The 25755-nt window shown below is 36.2% G+C and overlaps 1 protein-coding gene across 3 annotated transcripts; it reads right to left on the bottom strand.

Moving 5' to 3' along the window:
* Positions 1–2764: 2764 nt before the first annotated feature.
* On the bottom strand, positions 2765–18832 carry LOC103043666 (uncharacterized). Of its 3 annotated transcripts, none has more exons than XM_049479666.1 (9): positions 18420–18832; positions 15077–15140; positions 14902–14971; positions 12693–13013; positions 9110–9415; positions 8058–8165; positions 5058–5090; positions 3568–3645; positions 2765–3472 (listed from the first exon to the last, which is right to left on the bottom strand). In XM_049479666.1, the coding sequence occupies exons 3-9, from the start codon at positions 14963–14965 to the stop codon at positions 3420–3422; spliced, it is 963 nt and encodes a 320-aa protein (XP_049335623.1). In that variant the 5' UTR covers positions 14966–14971; positions 15077–15140; positions 18420–18832; the 3' UTR covers positions 2765–3419. The 3 variants fall into 3 exon arrangements, with proteins under 3 accessions (XP_049335623.1, XP_049335624.1, XP_049335625.1); XM_049479667.1 differs by having other exon boundaries at positions 15077–15137; XM_049479668.1 differs by lacking the exon at positions 5058–5090 and having other exon boundaries at positions 18420–18825.
* Positions 18833–25755: the final 6923 nt, after the last annotated feature.

The raw sequence follows: 25755 nt of genomic DNA, 5'->3' as shown, positions 1-25755 counted from the left end.
AAATGAAAGCACCAATGCTAAAAAGGAATGTTAACTTTATTTATTTATTTTTTTTACAATATTTAATACAAAAGTAGAAATGTAAATATTGAAAGTAAAGTAAAGGTAAAACATTCACAACTCCCAAGAAAATAAATTCAGTAGTAGCAACAATTACAAACAGCCATAAAAGAGTGAAAATAAGTCAGTTTTCCAGTGAACTCATTAACCCTAACCCATTAGAAAAATTTAGCTGCTGAATTTGATAAAATAGAGTTAGTTGTCATTTACTTTAGAAGAGAACTTTTTAAAAAAACTTTAAGTTGACCGAACCCTGAAAGTGGAGTGAATTTTAAAGTTTTCCAGGGGTAAATCAACACTGTTTTGTGTTAAATTTCCACTAACACTTCTTAAAAGTCAAAACCAGGCACCTCATCGGTGCTTAGTCCATCTTAAACCCTGCTTAAAAAGTTCTACAGTGGATAAAATATATTTTTGTAGCTTGTAAGTTTTAAAGAAGATTATTAAAGAAGATTATTAAGTTTTAAAGAATAGATTATTTATATGTACCTTGAAATATACTCTCCCAAAAAAGGTTCTTTGAGTTTACAATAGCAGAACAATATAAATTATACAATAGACAATATACAGTTTAATAAAGAACCAGCTTTAAGACAAGCCATTTAACTAGGCATGCAACCAGTTCCGTTGTCATTACCTTTATTTACGTGTTTATTAACTCTTTAGGAGCCCTTTATTAAAGAGCTGTGGTGAATGCAAGTTATTGGAGTGTGGTATTGCAGTATAAATGAAAGGCAAATTAAAGATAGAAAAGATAGTGTGAATTACATTCTACATTCTTTTCTTAAACACAGTGTGTCATAACAAGAAATTATTTAGGTGATTCGATATTAAGCTTGTGTTCATCCCTAAAAAGGCCCAGTTTAAGCACACCTGAAATATTTGGTGTGTATATATATATATATATATATATATATATATATATATATATATATATATATATATATATATATATATATATATATATATTTTAAGGATTAAAATAAAGGTTCTCATGGAAATGTTAGACAGAGATGTGATACAAATATAGCTATAGATAGACAATATAGATATATTCTGTATATGCAAATGCAACAACTGGGAGAGAGAGATAGCTTATTTTTGTTTCTAATAATCTGAATTTCTCAGATCCACTTTCTCTGTTGGCTGCATGGGATTTGCCTTCCAATTCTGAGGCACCACTAGATGATCTGGGGTTGATGTAATAGATAAAACAAATGGTAATTGTTTTGGCTGAAGCTGAAACTGTTTGGGCTAATATAATACAGGGATTACTTTGCATATTTCCAACATTTTTTGTAAATTTTGTAAAGCGAATTCTCATTATTATCTTTATCAGAAAAAAAATAGATGTCTTTATTATAGTAAGCAATACACAGGAGTCAATGTAGCCTGATTCTTACAAGTGATTTTGTAAGGGTTTCTATTTTCCTATTTATCCTGAAATTTTAACACAATACACTTTATTTAACAACAAACGGAGTGTTCACATTGTGGTAAAAATCCCAAATGACAGAAACATTCGTGCATACGTTTACTTGCAAACGTTTGCCAGTGATATAAATAGAATTATTATCTCTTTACTGTGTTCAACTGTTATATAACATTGTTAAATGATAAAAAAAGTGTTTGGAAATTTAATTACATAAAAATATCTAAGCAGCTAAAGTGAAAGTGACAGTAAGTAAGTAAGTAAAGCCCAAAGGACTATAACACAAACTCTGCTCTATTGCTTGTATTGAACATGGGCTTTCACTTTCATTCATTAAGAGGCGGTGTACTAACTATATGAACACTAGAGGGCAGTACTGGGGAAGAAATCACAAGTACTAGAACTGGTTTAACCTTTGAACCTCCGAGTTGGAGTAGCACCCCTGTAATCATGTGAACCAATATCAGATTCTTAATTTTGTTACTTATTTTCTCACAGAATCTGAGTGAACGCCTCTGCTCTGAGCTCATCTTTAGCTGTGAGTGTACAATGTCAGGTGGTTAGTCTCTGGGACTTTCCACACAAGCTCTTAGTAAAGTTTTAATTTCACTTTGCACAAGGCTTTTCAAACAAAGATTAAATCAGTCATGTCATAAAGAAAGACTATCATTATCATTGTCATCTCCCGCACGTTCCAGACCAGTAACGTCCATCTTATGGAATGAGATATTTCCTGAAGGCATAAATGATCACAGACATGCAATCTTTTATAAGAAGCCTTGCTGAATCACCCAGCTGCTGCTTGCAGCTGGTGTTTTTAGACAGTGAGAAGCCCTATCTGGATGGGATTAGTTTCTCAGGGGGTTCTGGGGTAATTTTCACATTTATGCGTTGTTTTCTGACATCCTCAAAAAAATTACTCTGAGGTCCTCCGGTAATTTTATTCCTGAGTTTCATCACCTCGCGTTTTATAAAATAGCTATTTACCTATTTTTCCACTGCCACGTACCCTAATTACACTTTGGGCATGTGTTTCCAAGGAGATCCATGTAAACACAACATTATAAATGGAGGAGCTACTGAACATGATGTCATGTGACCGAGAAAGACTAAAAACCCAATGGTTCTCCTGTTTTCTTTTTCAATTGCAGTGTTTTATTACTGAGTAGAAGTGTGACATATTTTTCACAGACGTCCCCAGAGAAACTAATCCCGTCCGGATAGGGTTTAAGGTGCCCTATGTTGGTCCAGATGGTTTAAAATCTTGTAACTAAAGTAAAAAAAAAAAAAAAAAAGCATTTAGCACATAGCTTATTGATATTGGAGAAATTTACAATGAATTTGCTGGTCTATCAGTGTGATTGGCTTGACCAAGCTGATTATCAAGCTAGTAGTCTGGTTGACTAGTTTGGTAAAGCTGGTCAAACTGACCAATCATACAGGTTAACTAGCGTGGTGCAGAGCTTTGTGCATTTGGCACATTTTTAGCCATTAATTATTCACAGTTCAAAGGTCTCAAAGCCACAATTTTCATGGCCTATCTAGTGCACTACCTAGGGAGTACAAATACTCAAATTATCTGATCATTATGTGAATTTTCATCTGATCATTCTGGTAAAGGTCACATGGTCACACCTTAACCTAATATGGAAACAGATTTAAGTCACTTCAGGCTGGTAAAGCGAAAGCAGCCAATGCTCAGCAGCTGAACAGAACCCCCCAGTTAAGATTAGAAGGTTCAGCATCAGCACATTGAAAAAAAAAATTTAAGATATTTTTTTGCGTTGTTCAAAGAATCACATTATTATCCACATTAAGTCACCATCCTTGACAGACACTGCAAAAAAAAACCTGATTATGCAGACAAATCCTGGAATATCCCTTTGAAAATGTCTTTACTTCTTCCAATTAGTTCTTGTCGAATCACTTATGTGTCCTGTTCAGTAGTTGCTTTTCTGAAACATTCTCCAATCTGCCCCTCTGTTAAGAAGAAAAAAAATAAAGAAATAAGGAAACATAAAGAATAGGGCCTTCACTTAAGCACAAGAACATTTTCAGTTTACCAGGAAATATACCTGCTTTAGCCTCATTCCCATCCTCATTCTCATCATCTTCCTCATCCGTATTTAGAGTAGTACGCACTGCAGAAGCTCCTATAATAAAATATATAAAGAATAAAAAAGTGAAAGGTCTAAAATCTGCTTAGGTTTTAGAACATCTATAGAGGAAAGCAATATTTTCACTTTCACTTCCACACTCCATCCTGGAAAGTCCGAAGTAAAAATATGCAGGGTGTCTGTTAGCGGAAAGGCAAGAGAAAATAGAAGCAGAAAAGGGGGATTTACAATGTCGTGCATTATTTTGGCTTGCTGCCCTCATTCCAATTTCAGACATTACCTAACCAAAAGTACTAGGACACTCTTTTTTCTGAAGTGTTTAGATTGGAAAGCTGTTCTGTTGTTAACTGTGTAGAAATTGTAAGAAATTACTTGTGTTTATATAAATTAGCTGGTCTGTTTAGTGACTGTTAGAGTTCATTATGCACTCAAATGTTTCGTTTTATGACATTTAGGGGCACCAAAAAAAATGTATTATTGTAATGTATCGTATTGTATTGGATTATTGTAGGTTATTCTTACCCCCCTTTTTGTAGATAATCACTGCAGAATAGCTAGCATAGCAGAGAAGCTATGCCACCTTCGAAATTTCAGCTCTGAAGTTAAGAACGCTCGGCAATTGCAGTGTCATGTTATTAAACGTGATAATACGCCCTGTTTAGACATATTATCATCCCGTTTGACTGACTTGTTGCACTAGCTGTTCTAGTTCATTACTAGCATTGACTGACAGGCAGGTAGCTAACATAACATAACCACATATTAACCGTATATTTGTTGATAGTCTTCCTGCTGCTAAATTACCCCATATTTACAATAGACGCAGGCCAAATTTATCCAGTGTAAATTATATTCAGGTACCCTGTCTAGTTTTTTTTTTCGTCCTCTTCCTTTCTCTCCTTTCTTTTCTGCTTTCATGATTGCTGAAGTTTCATATTTTGCCGACTGCAGGAATCACGAACCTCTCTGGCTGACTACTTTCAGCAAATAGTGGGAGGGGCACCCTTGAGGCAGATTCTGATAACAGTGTTATTGTACTCTCCTGCACTGACAGTCGCAGAATAAAAAATTGCACGCTCACTGTTTGTTGTTGCATTTAATTCACAACCAGTCATTGTTTAGGGAATTGATTGGTTTGCTCGCCTTGTTGCAACAGGCCTGGTGACAACCCTGCCTCAGTAAACAAAGATCCCTATGTAATTTCCTTCGACCTCAGAAAACAATGCATGCAGTACTTTTAGTGTGGCAACGTCAATATGAACACACCCAACCATAACCAAAACTGACCTCCACACTCTTTACACCAAGAAGAAGGAGAGCAGCGAGACAGACAGAAATACAGGAATACTGAAGAATTCAGCAAACATTTCAGTAATGATACAGTAATCATCCAGCCCAAAACCACAGTTACCAAAACACCAAAAAAAGAACATATTTGTGGAACATACTCAGAATAGGTTGAGCTGAAGGTCTTCGGCCTTCTGTTGGTAAAATGAGCGTGCACAAATAAAAAAGTGATAAAAGTGACATAATACAGACACATACAACCTAGATTTACTAAGCAAAGCAAACCAAGCAAAGGAGCATTTCAGACTCTTGATGCTCAAAATGGGTAATTACTAAAAAAAACGTAACATCATCTTCTTTTTTTTTTTTTAAAGGTGTACATAGCCTACTCACTGAAAACAGGTTATTTTCCTTGTACTAGTAGTGGAATGTTTAAAAAAATAGGTTTCTTAAAGAACCATAATCATCATAAAAAGAAAGCATTTACTAGACAAAGACCAATTTAGTTTAAATCTATGCATCCAGAGAGTTCTTTGAGTTGTCATGGTTGAACCACTGCCAAAGATATTCACTGTAACTCTGTTTTGTAGAACCATTTTTGTAGCATTTAACAGCCTGAAGTTTCCTAAGTTACTTAACCCTACAACACTAACGTTAAAATGAGTAACACTATCACTAATGTTGGGTATACACTGTATGACAAGTTTTGGGACCCTTCTTTAATTTTACAACATACAATATCATATAAAATAAAAAGGTACCATGGAGGACCCTATAAGAAAGCAGAAAAAAATGATTGGAAAATTAGATAATCCTTAACAAAAAAATTAATGCTGCTGGGAACTTGGTCTTTGGTCCTTCCATCACTGGGACATGTGAGCGCCTGATTTAAACAGACAACATCAGGTAAATTACACCCATAAAATATGATACTCTCGATCACTAACGCCGGATAAAAATCACCCGAACGCATGCCTCTTGAAAAAAACATAGATAGGAGCAGGGAATCAACCATAACATTAATGACATCAATAAGCGCCCTGAAGCTCCCCAAAGACTCATCCAACTCAGACAGCAGCAACACAATAAAAATCACATGAAAAAATTGTGTGGGTGAAAACATTATTAAAACACAATAAAATCACTATGGATTTCCATAACAGCTGCAGTTTTCAGACTGCTCTAGTAGTTTTCCTGCTCACTGGCCTTTCCTGCCTTCCTCAGTTGACCAATAATATTTTATAGTTGGCACACATTCACTTTAGTCATTAGCTTCCAGGATTACAAACTAAACAAAGTAACAAACAATAGAGTAAAAATAGGCTGTAGGATAATATGTCAGCCTCCTGCCAAATATTCCTCCACCAATGCTGGCCTTTATTTACTTTTCACTGATAACTACAGCACTCCTCTTAAGTGCCCTAGATTCCAGTTCTCTATATGTGTCTATTAGATATCTGACCACTTATCCTGCTGAAGCTAAATATTGATGTTAATCATGGAGTCCATTAGAAATCTGTTCCAGCTTTCCACTTCTTCTAGAAACTGATCTAGAAATCAGAGCTACTTTCAGAATGGCTATGAGGTTTTTAGTTATCTGTTTCTTTTGTCAGATTTCTGGTGGCAATACTGAAACCTGACAAGGAAGTGTGGGCTGGTCAAAACTGGGAACAGTTTCTTAGTACTAACAAGGAGTTCTTTAATGAATAAAAGCACTCTATGTTCCCTATAAAACATTCTTAAAATATACTTCAAAGGACCATGCACCATTTAAGCGTTTAAAAGCTTAAACCTTTCTGAAACACCACCCTCAAGAAGCTGAATTAGCTGAAAATGTGTTTAAGTCTTTACTGTTTTTAAACAGCCACAGTTTTTTTTTAGCCGTTTCACTACTTTATCTTTTTTCTCCAGCTCGGATAGAAGGGCCCTGTGTTTTAGCTGTTTGCTGTGTAATCTTGTACACTTTGGTTTCAATTGGATGTTACAGATGGAGGGGTGTGTGATATTGAGAAAAACAGTATCTTGATAATTCCTGTAATTTAGATGATAACAATAATAAACAATGCTTTTATTTTGTTAACATATATTTCATTATCCTGCGCCTCTACAAGGAAAATAATTACTTTATTTTTTTAATGGAAATAATATATTTAATGCTTTTTTCTTGAAATGCAAAATCTATGCATATGTGTATAAACCCTGTGACCTACCAGATTTCTTCAGTTTTTAATTATGGGTATTAAAACATAAATAAAATAATATGTGTTAATTTTTTTTTATATTAGCAGTGTCAGTCACTTAAAAACTGAATTGATGAACCACAACAATATTCTGTGATTAATCATAATTAAAATATATAATTTTTAAAAATGCTTTAATGTGTTGAGTTTAACTGAGAGCTTTATTGAAAAAACATGCTAATGCATACTCCACCTACAACAACCTAGAAAATATTTGTGATTAGAGTACTCAAAAACGTCAGCTTATATATCGTTATCACAGCAATTATGACAAATTTATATAATCAGTGTTGTAAAAAGTGTTTTTTTTTTTTTTTTTAAACGTTTGACACACTGAAATCTTTCAGATTATAAAACAAATGTAAATATTAGTCAAAGGCAACACAAGTAAATCTGGCATTTTTAAGTGAAGGTAAAAAATAATAAGTAGACCAAAAGACACTCAAAAGCTAGACATCATGCCAATATCCAAAGACATTCATGAACAAATGAAAAAGAAAGTAACTGAAATCTATCAGTGTGGAAACGTTTGTAAAGCCATTTCTAAAGTATTTGGCTCTGCAGGAAAAGCCTTTCAAATGTTCTTTCACACTTTTTTCTCCTCACTGTTTACTCCAGCTTCAGTGGAGGTCCCTGAACACTCTTGCATTACTACAAAGCCACAAACTATCGTTTATGCCATGCACACTACTTGTCTCCAGATGTGTATTGATGAAAGATATGGCAGAAGTTTCAGCTAGATGTGAGGCAGCTGTGCACATTCCCCTAAATGGGGTCAAAAGTCTATTGCTCTTCTACGCCGCAGAATTGCAACACTTCTTTTTGGGACTAGCTCATCATCTGTGGTTGCATCTTCCTTTTTATGTGGTATCAGGGAAGGCCTTGTGACAGTCATACTTTCTGAGTGCTGATGATACTTACGCTGAATGCGTCTTCTCCGGAACAGGAGCCCCATTAGAACTGCCACGACGATGATGCCAGTGACCATCAAAACAACACTAACAGTGACTGAAGAACCTTTGTCAACACCTGGCAACATGAAATAACTTATTATTATCACACTTTAAATGTAGGCATTGTGACATACAGGCAGAACTACAGTCTTATTATGGTGAATATATATATTAATAAGGCTGAGAATAGTCCACTAACAACATCCTGTGGACAGCATTCTGTAACCAGTAATGTAGGACTAGAAAATACTAAAACAAACAGTCTCTGTTTCTTTACCTCTACAAGGTGGAGCAGCTAGGTTGGAGTGTTTAATAGAAAGAAGAGTGAGTCACAGTGTTTAAAAACTCCAGCTTCACTGCTGTTACAGGATGATGCCCACAGGATGGGGACTATGAATATCAGAGTGAAAGGAGGATATTAAAGTATGCAGAGAAACAGATAAAGGACTACAGTCTATAATAATAGAACTACAAAGTGATCCAATATGATCAGCATAGCTAAAAATAATGGATAATAGATGTAGAAACAAGCTACAGTTTCTTATTGGGGTGAATATTAACTAATAATAACACACTCTAAATGTAGGTACAGTGGCTTGCATATTTTGTCACATTGCAACCACAAACATAAATGTATTTCATTAGAATTTAATGTGTAAGACTATCACAAAGCGGTATACAATTGTGAAGTAGACATAATATAATGAATGAGAAAATAATGCATGATTCAAAACATTTTTTACAAATAAAAACCTGAAAAGTAGGTGTGCAAAAGTATTAATTTTCTCTGAGAGAATCCAGAAGTTGCCTGATGACTGCTAATCACTGTGTGTAATCCACATGTGTGTAATCTAATCTCAGTACAAATAGAGCTGCTCCGTGACGGCCTCAGAGGTTGGTTACAATCTCTCATTAGGACTGAATGTGATTTTGTTTCTGAAAAGTCTGTCAAACAAGCTTGTCAGAGAAAATTCCTAGTTGAACTTTTTAAAAGACAGGCATCCTGTCCTTCACCATTACCTGTAAACTTTAGATGGAAGGTGCTCTCTCTTTCTTTGACAAATTTGCTGTTGAGGACGACACACCTGAAGGGCACCCAGTTCAAGTCGATCTTTTTGAAAGTCAGTTTGCTGGACAGCTGCACCAGTTTGTCTTCACCCTCTGTGGTCTTCAGTGTGGCACTCTTCGTCCAGTCGGTGTTTGTGTTGTCAAACCACTGAATGGATCCTGCTGGATAACCACCACTAGCATTGCAATAAAGATCAACACTACCACCCTCCTCAATCTTTTCTGGCCAGGAGATGGTAGTTGGTTCATGGTACTTGGCTGAGTAGAGAAAAAAAGCACAAAACAATACGTGTATCTGTTTAAAGACCATACTGTGCAATTTAGCTGCTGTATTGTGCAATTTAACAGTGGTTCTCAGTGCTGGTCCTGGGTGCTGTTTGACCTTTACTCTAGAAAAGACTTGAATTGCTGGGAGCAGGAAGAGTGTGCACTCTTTTGGCACAGAACTGTTACTTTGTATAAGGATTCTTTTAAAGGTCATGTTCACATTCACATCTTTTATAAAGACCTGTCCATTAAACAATCCTCTAAACAGAATCAAAAGAAGTTGGTTCTGCAATACAAGCAAAGTCATAAATATTAAATATTCAGGGCTTATCCTATCTTACACCCTGTGCAAGGCATGTTGCGATGCTCATTGCTATCTTACACCCTGCCAATGTCTATTTTCACACCTTGGGACTGTGTTGTTTAAATAGCAACAGAGCGTTGGAATATATTTACGATGATGTGCGAGGTGTGTTCACGTACATTTCTGGTGTATTGCTATCTTAGGAACAGAAAACACAGGTGCTCCACTGACTGAATTCAACCTAGACTAGAGGCAACAGTCAGATGTTCATTGCTATCTTGGCAACACAGGCTCACTGCACGCGCCCAAAGCGCATATAGTTCCGCTTGTTACACACACCGACACACGGCAGTGCACAAACCTTTTATAAAACTTTTGCATCAACAATAAACAGAATACAAAATAAAATAACATTGACGTTTTCGTAAATGAACTGCTTGTACACCTTCACAGTGTGAACAAGCAGGTCTGTTTCCTCTTCTGAGAAATGCAGGCTAAGCACTGCCCCTATGATCAGGAGATCATGATCAGAATCCTGTTCATGTAGCTTGCCATCATGTAGCTACCGGAGCCCTGAGTAAGCACAATTGGCCTTGCTCTCTCTGGGTGAGTAGATGGCGCTCTCTACCCAGCACAAGGCGTCTGTGAGCTGATGTATCGGAACTGAGTCGCTGTGCTTTCCTCCGAGTGCGCTGTGATGCTACTGGGCAATGCTGCATCAGCAGCAGCTCGAAAAGAGGCGGTGGATGACTTCACATGTGTCGGAGGAAGAGTGTGTGAGACTTCACCTTCCTGGTGTTGGGACATCACTAGTGACAGGGGGAGTCCTAATGAGTGGGTTGGGTAATTGGCCATGTAAATTCGGGAGAAAATAGGATAGAAATAATAAATAAATAAATAAATAAATACTAATCAGCCAAAGTCAGAGCACACCTGACTCTTAAAGGAAATTGTAAGTAACATGCTGGGTGGTTTATTTCACTTTACATCCAAAACACGCCTATTATTAATTAAGAGAATTAGTAGATGATTTTGGTGTACTTTTTCTGTTGTTACGATAGCAAAGAAACACTGACACACTGTTCTAAATCAAGTCACGCAGTGTGCATTTGGCAGCTCGCATATAGATCATTAAAATGGGGCGTCAGTATTTCTGAATAAGGATGTTCACAAATGGACTTTGTTTTATATTTCTGTTTGTTTTAATTCATGAAACAGAAAAAATGTTGTGGGTTGGGACTTTCTGACCATGGGATTGTGGCCCCATTGCAAAGATCCAGTCAGGTGGTAATGAGCTCAGTTTAGGCCATCTGTCTTTTAAATATTACCACTGGGGGCTCTGGGGTTAAGAATGTGTACAAGAGAAACACAAAGGACAAAGAGATTCAAACAGGCGGGAATTCATCATTCATTGGACAGTGAAAACAATAAAAAGCTGTTACTGTTGAGCCAAACGAAAGCATGGCGTACTCTGTGCGACAGTGTGTACTTCTGTGTATTGGCCTGCTGAAGCACCCAAACCTCATGAAGTGCTTGACTTTCTCTGTAGAAGTCGAGAGTGAAAGTGCACTTCCAAAGGTCAAAATGAACAGAGGAGCAGAATATGACCTTAGTTTTCCAAAGAGATGCATTCTTCACTGATTCTACAGTGTAGAGCTAAAGTGCGCAGCATTTCTCATAATTAATATCTCATGCTGTTTATGTGAACTGGCAATTTCTTGAAATGCTAACTATGCCAGTGATCTGCATGTAGAACCACTTTGCATTCATTTTTAATGCTTAGTTTCTGTGCAAAGCGTAATACAGGACAATAAACTCCATTGAATGCTTTAAGAAGTATTCATGTTGTTGAACGACACAAAGTAAGTATGTGAGTCACTGATTAAAAGAATAGTAGGTTATTTTTCTCCTTACTCTTACTTAGAGTAGAAGTTCTGTTAAGATGTTTCTGTCATTTTGGTCTGGTAAATAGCAACGTAATGACCCACAGCCGTTTTTTAGCTTTTAGCTTGTTTTCCTTGTATTCTTCTGGAGTAGCTGTTGTTTTCAGCCTTAAAAGGCTTTCTTTAGCTCGCATCTTTATGTTAAAGTGGAGGGTCTAAATAAAATGAACCCTGGCTCTTTTTAAACTGCCTTCATTTAAAAGTTATGAAGGTTTTGTCTCTCTCCTGTAAAGTTTTTTTTTTTTTTTTGTAGACACCAAATTTATTGCACTACAAGGCGCACTTAATCCTTTAATTTTCCCAAAAATCGTTATGTATGAATTTTACCAGTCAGGTCTTAAGGAGCAGTAAAACCACTGAAGCTGCTGAAGTGCAGAGTTATACAGGAGTTTCAGTTTAGTTCTCCAGCAGTATTAGCATTAGCCACTACTAACCGTGCTAAGTTCTAGCTCCTTCACCGTTCAGAGGTGAATATTATTGGCCTGTAGCCTGCTGCTAACCCTGGCTAACACTGCTAGAGCAGCATTAGCATTACCCTTTAACCGCGCTAAGCACTAGCTATTCTGCCGTTAAGAGTATTATCGGCAGGAAATCTAAGCTTACTGTAAATAAACAGAAGTGCTTTACTCACCCAAAAAAACAGTTTTAAGGACAGAAATCTGTGTAGATTAACATCCAGTGCTTGTTTGACTTTAAAAGACAATTTGTTTTTAAACAGTTTTGTTTACTTAACTTAGCTCAGTTTTACAACCACCCATCAGCGAGACCTGCTTAATTATTATTAAGGAAAACATAGGAACACGCCTGTTCCTTACTAGTGCCTTATAATCCGGTGTGCCTTATGTATGAAAGTAGACCAGAAAATGGACGTTTATTTTTACTGTGCCTTATAATACGGTGCACCTTATAGTGCAAAAATTTCAGTTTATGTTTTTCATTAAACGGTAGCAATATGATGTATAGTCCCATCAAACGTTGTACAAACATTATATCATTATGTTGACTCTTAATAGGGGCTTACCTGTGACGCCGATCCTGAATGATCTGTCAGTCACCATGCCACGGCTGGTTACAATCTGGTAATTATATTCACCTTCATCAGAGACAGTAGTGTTGACGAGCTCCAGAGAAGGATTGTTTACAGAGGGAAGTTTAAATCGAGAGTCTTCAGTTCCGATCTTGTTCGAAAATGAAAACACTGGATTTTCTTGGCCCCGCTTCAGTACAGACACTGCATTAATATTAATGTCCTGATCCACAGAAGTAGATTTGAAAGAGCAGGAGATTTTTGTTGTTTTCCCAACCTCTCCATAAGCCGGCGCACATTTCAGGTCAAGGATCCCTGAAACAACACACAGGGCAAACACACAACCCCATCAGAAATGTGCCAGAACAGCAACTCCAACAACAATTAATCTGTCATGAGTGGGGTATTTATAACAAAGAATCAGCACATCAACATGACTGTAGGGTCAGATGGATAAATGGATGCATCTTCCTGCATGAATCTTCCTTTACAGCAAACAGAGGAAAGCAGCAAAAAGAGGAAGACAACAAATATAGGAACACAACAAAAAGAGGAACGTTACTTTTGCACGTCTGTATTATTTTGTTTTGCTTTGTATAACACATTTCTTTGACTTCATCACATCTCACTCGGTGGTGAACACGTTTCCATGCACATACATTTAGCCCACTTCTGGATTTATTAAATATAAGGTCATTTAGGAGATGCTAAGCTAAGACTGCTGCACACCAAACTAAAATGCTAAAAAGCCACTAAAGAAAATTCCACAACCATCCACCCAGCTTTACCCACCCCTTTAATTAGCTCATAGTTCAGAAAATCCACAGAATTTCCTGGGAAATGTACACAGGACTGATCTTAATGGGGTGTTTCAAATCTTTTATTAATTATTAACCATTTGATGCGCAACTATGCACACTCCATTTAATGCACAACATGGTCAAAAATTACCTGCATTCATTTTATGTTGCCTATTAGGTTTTATATATATAGGTTATATATATATGGGAAAAAAAAGGATGTACGGTTATTAAAACGATTAGATTCAGGGATAACGTTACTGACCCTACTTGTTTTGACAACCCCTTTGTATCCTGCTTCCTTTAATAAAGTATTTAAACCACAGCTGCACATTTCTGAGCCCTGTCCAGCTATGACAGCCCAGCACAAACTGTGCAGCAACAGATGAGCTTCTGTCTACAAGGTGGAGCAGCTATGTAGAAGTAGACAGTGAGGGAACACAGAAGCACTGCTGTGTCTGATGCACTCACACAACACACACTAACACACCACCATGTTAGTGTCACTGCAGTGCTGAGAAGAATGACCCACCAACCAAATGCCATCTGCTCTGTGGTGGTCTTGTGGGGTCCTGACCATTGGAGGTCAGGGTGAAAGGATGATAATAAAGTATGCAGAGAAACAAACGTAATACAGTCTGTAATTATATAACTACAGGATCTACAGCTCTGGAAAAAAGAGACCACTTAAAAATGATGAGTTTCTTTGATTTTCCCAAATTGAAAACCTCTGTAATATAATTAAGGGGATAACTTAAGATGGACGATCACAAGCCATCAAACCCAGCTGAACTGCTTGTTTTTTTGCACCAGGAGTGGCATAAAGTTATCCAAAAGCGGTGTGTAAGACTGGGGAAGGAGAACATGCCAAGATGTTTGAAAACTGTGATTTAAAAAACAGGGTTATTCCACTCTTAAAACTTTATGAATATGAACTTGTTTTCTTTGCATTATTTAAGGGTCTATTTTTTATTTTTTATTTTAGCCATTTCTCATTTCCTGCAAATACATGCCCTAACAATAACAATATTTATATTTGTAATTTGGGAGAAATGTTGTCTGTTGTTTATAGAATAAAACAACAATGTTCATTTTTTTCTCAAACATAAACCTATAAATAGCTAAATCAGAGAAACTGATTCAGAAACTGAAGTGGTCACAGTGGAGCAAACATGAATAATGAGTGTGGAAACAGAGAGATTGTCATAATGTTGTGCTCAATCTGTGGATTTACAATTACAATGTACAACACTTACACTTGACGTTTAACTAGGAATACATTTGTCTATAATTAATAATATCTGGCTGCAGTCTGTGTTATTTTGTAAGTGTAGATCTGGCCCTGAAAGTGTTCAGGACAACAGGGTTTATCAGTCAGAGTAAATATTGATTGTTCAACTCACTGTTATCAGCATTTCCCACAGAGACGAAAATCAGCGCAGTGAGCAGGACAAGCAGAGCAGCCATGCTTTTCTAGAAGAGGGAAGAGACAGTGATGACAGTAAGACATTACAGTTACAAGCTGTTTTCCCAGAAAGGGATTAAGTCTTGATTTCTGGACTTCCTTTATTGTAATACCTTCTTTCAGGATGGTCTGTTGTGCAAGACGTTTATCCTTGTCGCACTGCCAATTCTGACACTGCTGCAAACAAACGTTTGGATATCCATCATTAAATTCGTCAACAGCTGCTGATGTACATTTTAAAACAGCTACACATATCTGCACATTTTATGATATAGTTTCTCCAAATGTAATACAATGATGAAAAATAATGAAAAAATAAATGTGGTGTTTGCAAAAGTAAGGTTCACTTTTGAACAACTAACCAAAACTAACAATATATGTCATTTGACAAATGTTTTATTTTATTTATATTAATATTAAGCTTTAAGAGACATGTTCCCTTTCTGGTATTCACACGTACACAGGCAGTTTCATTGACCACAACAGTCTTTTGAGCTCTTCCTCTTTCTTAGTCTACAGTCAGGGCTGACCACAGTTCACACTGTTCTTTCTGTTCTTGTTTACTTGCACTTGAGATTATTGGGTTCATATCAAGCTTTACTTCACTTTTTTACTGTTTTGTAAATATCATTTTTTTACTCTTTAAATAGTTTACCTGAGATGAGTAAAGTCCTTTAATATACTTTCAATCCATGTCATATTATTTTCCTTTTTTATATTTTTTTTGTTTAGCTATTTGCAGTTAACTAAACTATTAATTCAAACACTACATATTTCAGATGCACTGCAATGACAACCAGTGGAAAATGATGCTCAGAGGTTTAAGTCTAGAAACAGCAAAAGCATGGGTAGTTTGTTTCTTAGGGTGATTACTTGGCGAAAAAACACCAAAAGTTGACAGGGAAGATTTTTTTCCTTTTTCCTTTTTTTTACTAAATCACTATTAATCACTAAATATCAGTACTTTCCACATATAAACATCCAGCCATTTAGATGTCTTTGTTTGTGTTTCTATATTTTTAAGAGATGGAAGACATGGCAGAAATAATTGCTGACTAACCGACTAATCAAAAAAATTATCATCAGATTAGTCGACAATCAAAACAATCATTAGTTTTATCATTAATATTAGCCCTATATTTTATATTCCAAAAATGCTGCCAAATAGATTTATATAATTAAGTTCCGATTTTAAATTAACAACAGACCCCAATATTTCACAATCACATGGTTCTTGCACCAAGACCTCAATGAATATAATTTAAGGCCCAAAAATGTAGTCATAATTTTTTCAGTTCTCTCCCCGGTAACCTTAGCTAAATTTATAATACTAGATGTTAGTATGTTAGCTTACTTGCCGCTAATGTTAGCTAGCTCTCTGCTAACCTTACTTATCCCTGGTAACGTTAGCTAGCTTGTTTAAGCTAGTTAAAATAAGTATGTTAGGTGACTTGTCGCTAACGTTAGTTAGCTTGCTGCTAATGCTAGTGCGTTAGCTAACTCAACGCTAATGTTAGCTAGCTTTCCGCTAACATTAGTTCTATCCCTGGTAATGTTAGCTAGCCCGCTTTAGCTAGCTAAAATTAGTATGTTAGCTAGCACACAGCTAAAGTTAATATGTTCGCTAACTGGCCACTGATGTTAGCTAGCTCTCTGCTAACCTTAGTTCTCTCCCCGAATTAGACGTTTATAATGAGCCACTGTGTTTTCCCACCAGCATTAAACGCACCATTTAAAAAAAAATTAATACCAACAGCAAATTTACAGTAAATTTTAGACAATTTAAGACGTTAATTTCAAAGATTAGAATTATATAGACATTTTAAGACTTTTTAAGGACCTGCGGGATCATCTATAACATTAAAACAATGAGCAGTTCAAAACAATAACATTGACTGTTTGGTTCCATTGGCACCCATCAAGGGGTGGGTTTATTATTAAATTATATAATTATTATACATTTTGTCTGCCCACAGATCTAACTCAAAGTAACAGTGGTAAAATAAACCACCTCTGCATGCACTTTCACAATTTTCTCAGCCTTATTTTAAATGCTAGGGTCTGAAGTGGTAGAAATGGAAGCTACTTTTAGCTTGTTAATGGTGTAAAAATAGTGATCTGTTTGCATGGGCAACGCTATACTCCTATCACTAGCATTGTTAGCCTATTGGGAGAACTGGCTAAAATGTTTCACTACACACAAAGAACATTTCACACCTGATTTTTCTTTTAAAGATGGAACAGTTGACTAACACAACAATCTGAGACACTCTGACAAAAAAAAAAAAACAGATTGTGATGAAAGATGTCTGGCTCAGAACATCTCCAAAACATCAGGCAGGTCTTGTGAGGTCCTACCTGTACACTGTAGACAGGTTTACAAAAGTAAATGCTAGGCTTACTTTGATAACAAACACTAGATTTAGACTGTGACCAGTCTCATCTCTGTTAACAGATGCATTCAAAACTGATTGTGTCTCAACTTGTCTCTCAAAACTCATCCAGATCTTTATTACTTTGGTAAATGGGTGTAGTTTAGAACGTAGTGTAAGTTACTTTAGTCTATAAAAACAAACACATACCACTCCTGAAAGGCAACAGAAAATAACCAAGTATTTTATCGCAATGTATCCATCATTATCCTCTCTTAATAAACGATGTTTTATACTTGTCTAATTAGCATTTCAACAGTTTTGTTTTGCTAATTAATAATTAAGGGTGTCATGGAGCTGAGATTAGCCTTTATTATTTAAAGCATAAAAAAAACTCAGATAAGTTTTTTTTTACTGATATTTTCCTTAAACTTTAGGATTTTATTTCTAAAATTCACTACACAGCTTTATGTTAAGTCTGTAAAAAAACATGAAACAGATATATCCAAATTGCTATGTTAGATATACACAGAAAATTTGCCAGTGTTAAATCAACACTTTTAGTGCTAAATTAACACTGAGAGTGTAAAGTTTAACACTAATAAGTGTTGATTCAACACTTACAGTGTTGATTTAACATTGCCAAATTTCCTGTGTAGCATTGAGCCTTTTTATCTACATTTAACTGTATGCATGCCTTCAGCTGCTGCAGCACAGCTTATATAACCATAGTTGACCTTAGACATTCACTGCAGGAGGTCCTGCTGTAACTAGAACAGTAATACAGAACAGCAAAAAACACAGGAGCCAAACATGTGACCACTGTCCCATTGTATCATCTGAAAAACTCACTCAATTAACTGAAGAGTGTAGCTGAATCAACTGTTCTTTTAGTATTTAAGTGATTGTAGAGTAAATAACCCGTCTTACTCATATATGATCTCATATCTATCAACATCCACCATCTGCTGTGCTTTATTTAACCCCCTGCCCTCAGCCTGCAGAGCTGCGACCATCAGAGCAAAGAACCAAAGACAGAAAGCATAAAAACTAAAGAGAAATATGAGAATAGTTCAGTACTCACAGAGAGGAGCCGGTCATCTGAGAATGAAAGACAGCGCCAGGCAACTAAACACAGAAACTCCCCCCTTCAGCTAACAGAGCTTTCACTTTCACTAACTCTCTACTCTCCTCAAAGCTACAGCAGCTATTGAGCCCCCAGTCTGCTCATGAATCCCCTTTTCATTTAAACACTACATACAGCTGTTCTTCTGCCACCAGGCTGCTTTACACAAACCCACTTCTCACCTGAACACCACATCCAGCTGTTCTTCTGCCCCCAGGCTGCTTTACACAGACCCACTGCTCACCTGAACACCACACCCAGCTGTACTTCTGCCACCAGGCTGCTTTAATCAAACCCACTGCTCACCTGAACACCACATCCAGCTGTCCTTCTGCCCCCAGGCTGCTTTACACAAACCCATCCCTCACCTGAACACCACACCCAGCTGTCCTTCTGCCCCCAGGCTGCTTTACACAAACCCATCCCTCAACTGAACACCACACCCAGCTGTTCTTCTGCCCCCAGGCTGTTTTACACAAACCCATCCCTCACCTGAACACCACATCCAGCTGTTCTTCTGCCCCCAGGCTCTTTTACACAAACCCACTGCTCACCTGAACACCACACCCAGCTGTTCTTCTGCCCCCAGGCTGTTTTACACAAACCCACTGCTCACCTGAACATCACACCCAGCTGTTCTTCTGCCCCAGGCTAATTCACCCACCTACCTAGTTCAGGGGTGGCCAACCTGCCAACTGTACAATAAAAGATGAGCTGCTTGATATTGTGCTGCTAAAAGAAAGGATTGTGGTATCAACAAGAAAGACACACTGATTACCGTTGTTGAAAAAGCAACTTTGCCATGATCAAAACTCACAGACATAGCCACAGATGGAGCACCATCTATGATGGGGTCTGTAATTGATTTTGTTGGGCTGTGCAAGTCTGATGACCACTTTCCAGAATTTTGGTCTGCATCATCCACCAAGAGCAGCTGGTGTCTAAAAAACTAAACTTGGACTACATCATGAAAAGCATACTGGAAAATTGTATTTTATTTTATTTGCACCCATGCCCTTAATTACAGACAGTTCAAAAGTCTCATTGCAGACCTTGGTGAAAACCTTCCCAGTGATTTGCCACTTCACTGCAACGTAAGGTGACTTTCGAGAAGCAGGGTGATATCTATTTTTTTTTTTACTTTTGAACAAAGTAAAGTTGTTCCTGAAAGATAAATACAAAGACTATCCTGAGCTCTTTGATCCACAGTGGATTTTAGATCTGGCTTTTCTGGTGGACATGCTGCATCACTTGGACAGACTGATCCTTGATATCCAGGGGAATTGTGCAGTCAGCATTTGCATTTGTTTACAAACTCAAGTTGTTTAAAACTCATCTTAAAAAGGGAGAACTAAAACATTTCCCATCTGTGTCAAATGCAAGTGCCTACGCAGCCTTGAGGACAGATTTCATTATCTATTGTCTAAACTCAGTCAGGGAAGAAAAGACATTTAAAAATAATCAGTAATCAGTTGTGGTTGCTGTAGTACTGATATTTGTTTGCACATATTTGTGTAAATTCATAACGTGTAATACTTTTTTTTGGCTCTTTGTATCTGAAAGTTTGGCCACCCCTGCAATAGCTGAATGACTGTAATATTAGAGTTGGGGGCTCTGGTTTAGATGTAAAGCCCATTTTGATCTCAAACAGTAATATTATGTATGCAGTCTTTAAAACATATAGGGGTTATTTCCCAGACGCCACAGTGGGATTAGTCCTAGTCTTGGATTAAGCACCATTTTGAATGGAGATTTCCTTTAATAGGAAAATTTTGTCTGCGGCTAGGCTTAATCCCTATCTGTGATTATGTCAGTTTGTAAGTGTTTATATATCTTTATGCCTCATATATTGAGTAAGTCGGATCTTGTCTGAACAGCAAGTTTAGTCGTGTGTCGAAACTCTTGCTACAATAAATAAAGCCGTTTCCTACTAAATGTGGTTTTGATGGGTGGCTTGTTTTTATCACATTGTGCAGATGTTTTACTTCAACAAGCTCAGAAGCTAATCCATGAGAAACATGGAGAGTTGTTACTTTAAATGTTGTGCTACAGAAATGAACAGACAATAATAGAGAACACAGAACTATTATATTAATTAAGCTGCATCACTGTAAACCAAAAATTGATTAGTTTAAATGAAGTCTGTAAAATTAGATATTTCCAAATAATATTATTTGGAATAATATTATAAATTATTTTTATTTAGGTGAACATTTGTGGCCACATATACATTCAAACAGAGATCTTTGAGTTAAATCAACTTAAATGAACTGAGTTTAGTCTAATAAATTTACTGCTTTTTTTGTCTGTTGGCTTTTGGCCATCAGTGTGTAGTGATTACCCCAGGCTACCTTAGGTAAATAGTCTGACCTCTATGTTGTAGGTTGTAAGAAAAAAGTATTTTTCTCTGTGGACTCTGTAGCATTTAATTAATCTTATTTACTATGGGTTTTAAAGCTGATGTCCATACATTTTGGGATTTAGGGCCCTTTCTGGTGAGAATGGGTAATTGCACCGAGCATGCGGAAGAATCATTTTAAACTGGGCGGGTGTGATGCGGACTCCTTTCAGAGCAGATTCAGATAAATTCCAGATTGTGTTCAGTCATTCTTCAACTACATTCCCCTTCTGAAGTCTCCATTGCTCCACCAGCCGCTCGCGTTCAGTAAAACTGAGCCAGATCTTCTGTTAGAGGCTGTACGTGTGACATAAGTACGTAAAGATACGTGACGTGGCCAGAAGGATTCCCGCGAAAAGCGTCCGACACCCCAGTTTTTAGAATAAATATATATTTGGCTTAGCAGGGATGGTCGTTCCAGCACACTGGTACCATTAAACACAATATTTTGTCACTTCTCCCGTCAGAAATGTTTCTGCTTTCAGTTTAGAAACAAAATAATATGAAGTAATATGAAACGTTTCAAGTATAATTAGGTCAGGTTTTTATTAAACATAATTTAAAAAATTGAGGCAAAAATTGAGCCATAAAAGAGCCCAAAGCATTTTGATTTGTCATATACTTGTAAAAACATGTTTCTGAGCTGGATTAACAAATTCATTGTCACAAGTTCTGGTTAGATCATGAGAAGACAGCTGAATGTGGTCAGCTTGTGAATTCTACAGGCAGAAAATAGTCGAGAAGTCTGACTAAGTGAATTGCTCATGTGCTGGTTGGACAACCACATCGATACTTCCATATAATGTACAAGAAGCTACAGGATGGCTCAGCTGAGTCAGGAGGGTGACACAACCTGCTTGCACAACCAATCCTCAAATAAGAGTGACAAAGAAATAAATTCTCACCTGAACATACAGATCTGAACATTCTGTACTTTTTTACTCAAACACATACAAATCACATTTGTTACATTGCATTATTACCAGTAGTATAGTAATATGCAAATGCACATTTTCGCATATATATATATATTTTTTTTTTTTACTAGAGATACACTGAATATTTGACTATAACAAATGAGAAAGGTTTTTGGGTTTGTCTGAATTAGTGAAAATACTGAACAATGAGTCTATTTATTTATTAACTAAATAAATTTAGTTTATTTATTAAAGGTCTCATTCTGCTAAAACCCACTATTTCTTGTTTTTTTATATAATAATATTGGTCTCTCTGAGTTGTATATGCATGCTGCATATGAAACTGTTTGCAGTAGCTAATAAAATAAATTCCTGTTAGTGTGTCTACGTCAACCAGTGACTACATGGCCTCGCCCACTTCAGCTCAGGACCGCCCACAGGTGGAGCTGAACCCCGGCTACAGCTATAGAGCTATAGCTAAGGAGGAGCTAACAGCTACCTTTTGTGTAAGATTTGTTTACTCTACATAAATTAACTGACATAAAGCATACAGCATTATTTATCACTTCACAGACTGGCTGTTTCTCCAAATTACGGATACAAGCTGTACATGGCTAGGATAGTAGTGTTAGCTGAGCTAGCTAGCTATCTTACCGTCTGTGTTAAATTAAATTTTATGTTTGTATATTGTGTATTGTAATAAATAAAGTTCTCTGCTTATGCAATTACAATTTCAGAAGAGAAAATGAATAAAACAGACATATCTAGAAATAGACTGACTTGTGTTGTCTTAGTCTAACAAAAATCTCATACTAGACAATAGAAGATAAATTAACTAGATTTAAGGTGGATTTAAAGTTTAATCTTAATTTTCAAGGAGGCACATGATCAAGTTTGCAGTTTTCTTTAATCAGAAGCATTTTTCATTCAACCAAAACCTAAAAAACAATAAAGGAATTGGACTGTGCTTCAGTTTGTCTGTGTTTTGTCTTTGGTGGCAAGCTGGTTCATGTCTACATTCATGCCAAAGTCAAGTTAAAGGACAACAAGCACTCTAGGATCACACACTGGTTTGACTTCTGTTTACTTTTGGTTTCATTCTGACTGGACTGGTTTAACCTTTCTACCACATTGTTGGGCATTCATTCAAATTACTGTCAAAATACAAAGACAATGGGGTCCTGTACTACACTCTGCCTACTGCTCTGTGATTGTTTATCAGAAAAAAAGGAAAAGAAATGAGGAAACGATTGACCATAGATTAGTGCCACATATGAGCAATGTGTGATAAAAAAACAAGTCTGCTTGCAGTCAGTGAAATTCACTACATACATGAAACGTTAAATGCAAAAGCCTTTCTTCCTAGAGATAAATCTAAGCTGTTTTAAAAGTGAAAATTTCTTCTTTACTTAAAGCAAGACATAGAGAACTTTAGGTACTGGAAGGCTGCTTGTCTTCCATTGTTACATTGTTGCTTGTCTCAACCTACCGCTAAATCTCATTTCTCTTTTCTACACCTACCCCTTGTTTTCGAGTGTAACACTTTCCCTTGAAACAGAGTTAAAAGGGAAAGTGGTGAAATTTTCCCCTTACTATTCTTCTAGCACCCAATACAGATACAGCTCTGAATAAAAATAAGAGACCACTTAAAAATGATAAGTTTCTTTGATTTTACCAAAAAAGACATGGTGGAGGAGAACATGCAAATATGCATGAAAACTGCGATTAAAAAACAGTGTTATTCCACCAAATATTGATTTCTGAACTCTTTAATAATATGAACTTGTCTGAAAGCTCTGTATCTTTTTTATTTCAGCCATTTTTCATTTTCTGCAAATAAATGCCTAAATGACAATATTTGTATTGGGAATTTGGGAGAAATGTTGTCCATAGTTTATAGAATAAAACAACAATGTTTATTTTACTCAAACATATACCTATAAATAGTAAAATCAGAGAAACTAATTCAGAAACTAAAGTGGTCTCTTAATTTTGTCCAGAGATGTATATAGCAGCAAAGCGATGAACTAGTTAACCTTAGGGTATTGCATTGAAGGGTGTAATGGAAGATGACACACCTTTACACTCTTATTTTTAATTGTTTTATATGTGTATATATAACCTCTCCTTAGACAGCACATGCCTGTTCTACACAGCGTGAAGTCGTACACAGGCCAGAAGATCTTTCCATCCACTCCTATCTTCTGTTTTATCTTCTCAGAGACGTTAGGACACTATTAAGCATTGCTTGATTCTTGCGTGAAACACAAGCACTGTTTACTATGTTTATGAAGGACACAGAGCTGAACAACACCATGATAAGAACTTGTTTCTCAGACAGGCTGGAGCTGATCACGTCATCAGAGCTGGACAACAAGCTGTTAACTGGACACTAATGATGTAGACATATTGATAGAATATATCCAATTATATTGGATCCTATTGATTTACATGTAATTTTCATTAATGTATAACTGCTTTGATAAAGTCTTTCTCTCTCTCTCTCTCTCTCTCTCTCTCTCTCTCTCTCTCTCTCTCTCTCTCTCTCTCTCTCTCTCTCTCTCTCTGGGTTGTTAATGTGTTGAGCTATTGAGATATAATTACACTATTTATTGACCCATTGATGGGTCAGCTTTTACTATTTTTTAACGTATCTCTTAATTGATGCTACATTTATATATCTGTAATGCTGAATCATTTTTTCCAGTAAACTTTAATATATTTTAAATTCTAAACTTTGACTCCTTGGTCATCTTTTTATTTTCTGGGATTTCTCACATTGGAGTTTTATCAAAGTTATGCTGTGGTAAATTACCCTGCAGTATGTCCTTTAAAAAGGAAGGAAGGTGGTGCTGAAATTAATCAATTAATCGTCTATTTCTTAATAATTCCTAGGAATCAAGGTATGAAATTAATTAACTAGCTACTTGGACAAACTACTACCTTATTTAACCTTATTAAGAAAAAGGCCATAAAACATTGAAACTATTGAGACAGTGCGTACCTGTTCTGTAACTGTTCGTATACAGACCAAAGGACCATTTTTTAACCATTCGTTTCTCCTCATTTAACTCCTCAGACATTTTAAGATTTTGCTTTTCTGCTTAATCATTAATATTAAGTAGTGATATGTTTTAATAAACATTCATAGGGATGGTGAATTCACCTAAAAAAGAGTGTAACCCAAAAAAGGCATGGTGACATATGTGTCACAGACCATTTATAAAGTGTAAATAGTTCCTTATACAGCACTCTGACCTTCACTTTAAAAAGTGTCTCATACTGAACATCCTCAGAGCATTTCAGGACAATATGTGAATGTTTGTGAATTTGTGTTTATCCGATCTTATTTACAGAATGTAGGAGTGTTTGGATTAGTTTAATGAAATATATTTACTTGTTATACATAATTCTGATACAATTTTTGGGACACAATGTCATGGGTCATTTATGTTACATCAGGATTTTAGGTAACATTTAAAATCTACAATATGGGTACATTAATTAAAAGTATTAATATGCACAAGTATGAAGAAGGAGACTAATTATTAAGTAGTTAAGACATTATTAATCATTACAAAATGTTTCCATTCATTATTATTTGTAACATTCTTATGTTTGAGGTCAAATGGCTTAAAATAAGCAATGAGACATTGTTAATTTGAATAAGGTTGATTTAAATTCAATGTTTGCATAAAGGTATAAAGGCTTTGGTGAAGTGTGTGTTAGGTTAGGAGAGAGGATGCCTGAGGGGACTCTCTCACTTCCTCACATTGCTCTCTCTATTTTGGTTGTGAATCTGTTGATCTGTTGTTGATCGATTTATATAATTTTACCAGAGCATTTTTATATATTCTTTAATATCTATTGATTTTAGCATTTTAATCATTGCTATATTTTCATTTCCTGATTTTCCAACAGTCATTCACACTATTCTGAGTTTCCATATAATATACATTTTTTATCTCAGTCATGCTCA

The sequence above is a fragment of the Astyanax mexicanus genome, chromosome 5 (assembly GCF_023375975.1).
Source record: "Astyanax mexicanus isolate ESR-SI-001 chromosome 5, AstMex3_surface, whole genome shotgun sequence".
Classification (NCBI taxonomy): domain Eukaryota; kingdom Metazoa; phylum Chordata; class Actinopteri; order Characiformes; family Acestrorhamphidae; genus Astyanax; species Astyanax mexicanus.
This window is presented reverse-complemented; position numbering and strand designations above follow the sequence as displayed.

Excerpts from the sequence above, each read along its gene's own strand:
- LOC103043666 (XM_049479666.1), bottom strand. The coding sequence starts at position 14,965 with ATGGCTGCTCTGCTTGTCCTGCTCACTGCGCTGATTTTCGTCTCTGTG. Across the intron at positions 3,646-5,057 it reads TTCAGCTCAACCTATTCTGA|GAGCTTCTGCAGTGCGTACT; the intron begins GTATGTTCCACA and ends ATTTTATTATAG. Across the intron at positions 3,473-3,567 it reads TGGGAATGAGGCTAAAGCAG|AGGGGCAGATTGGAGAATGT; the intron begins GTATATTTCCTG and ends TCTTCTTAACAG.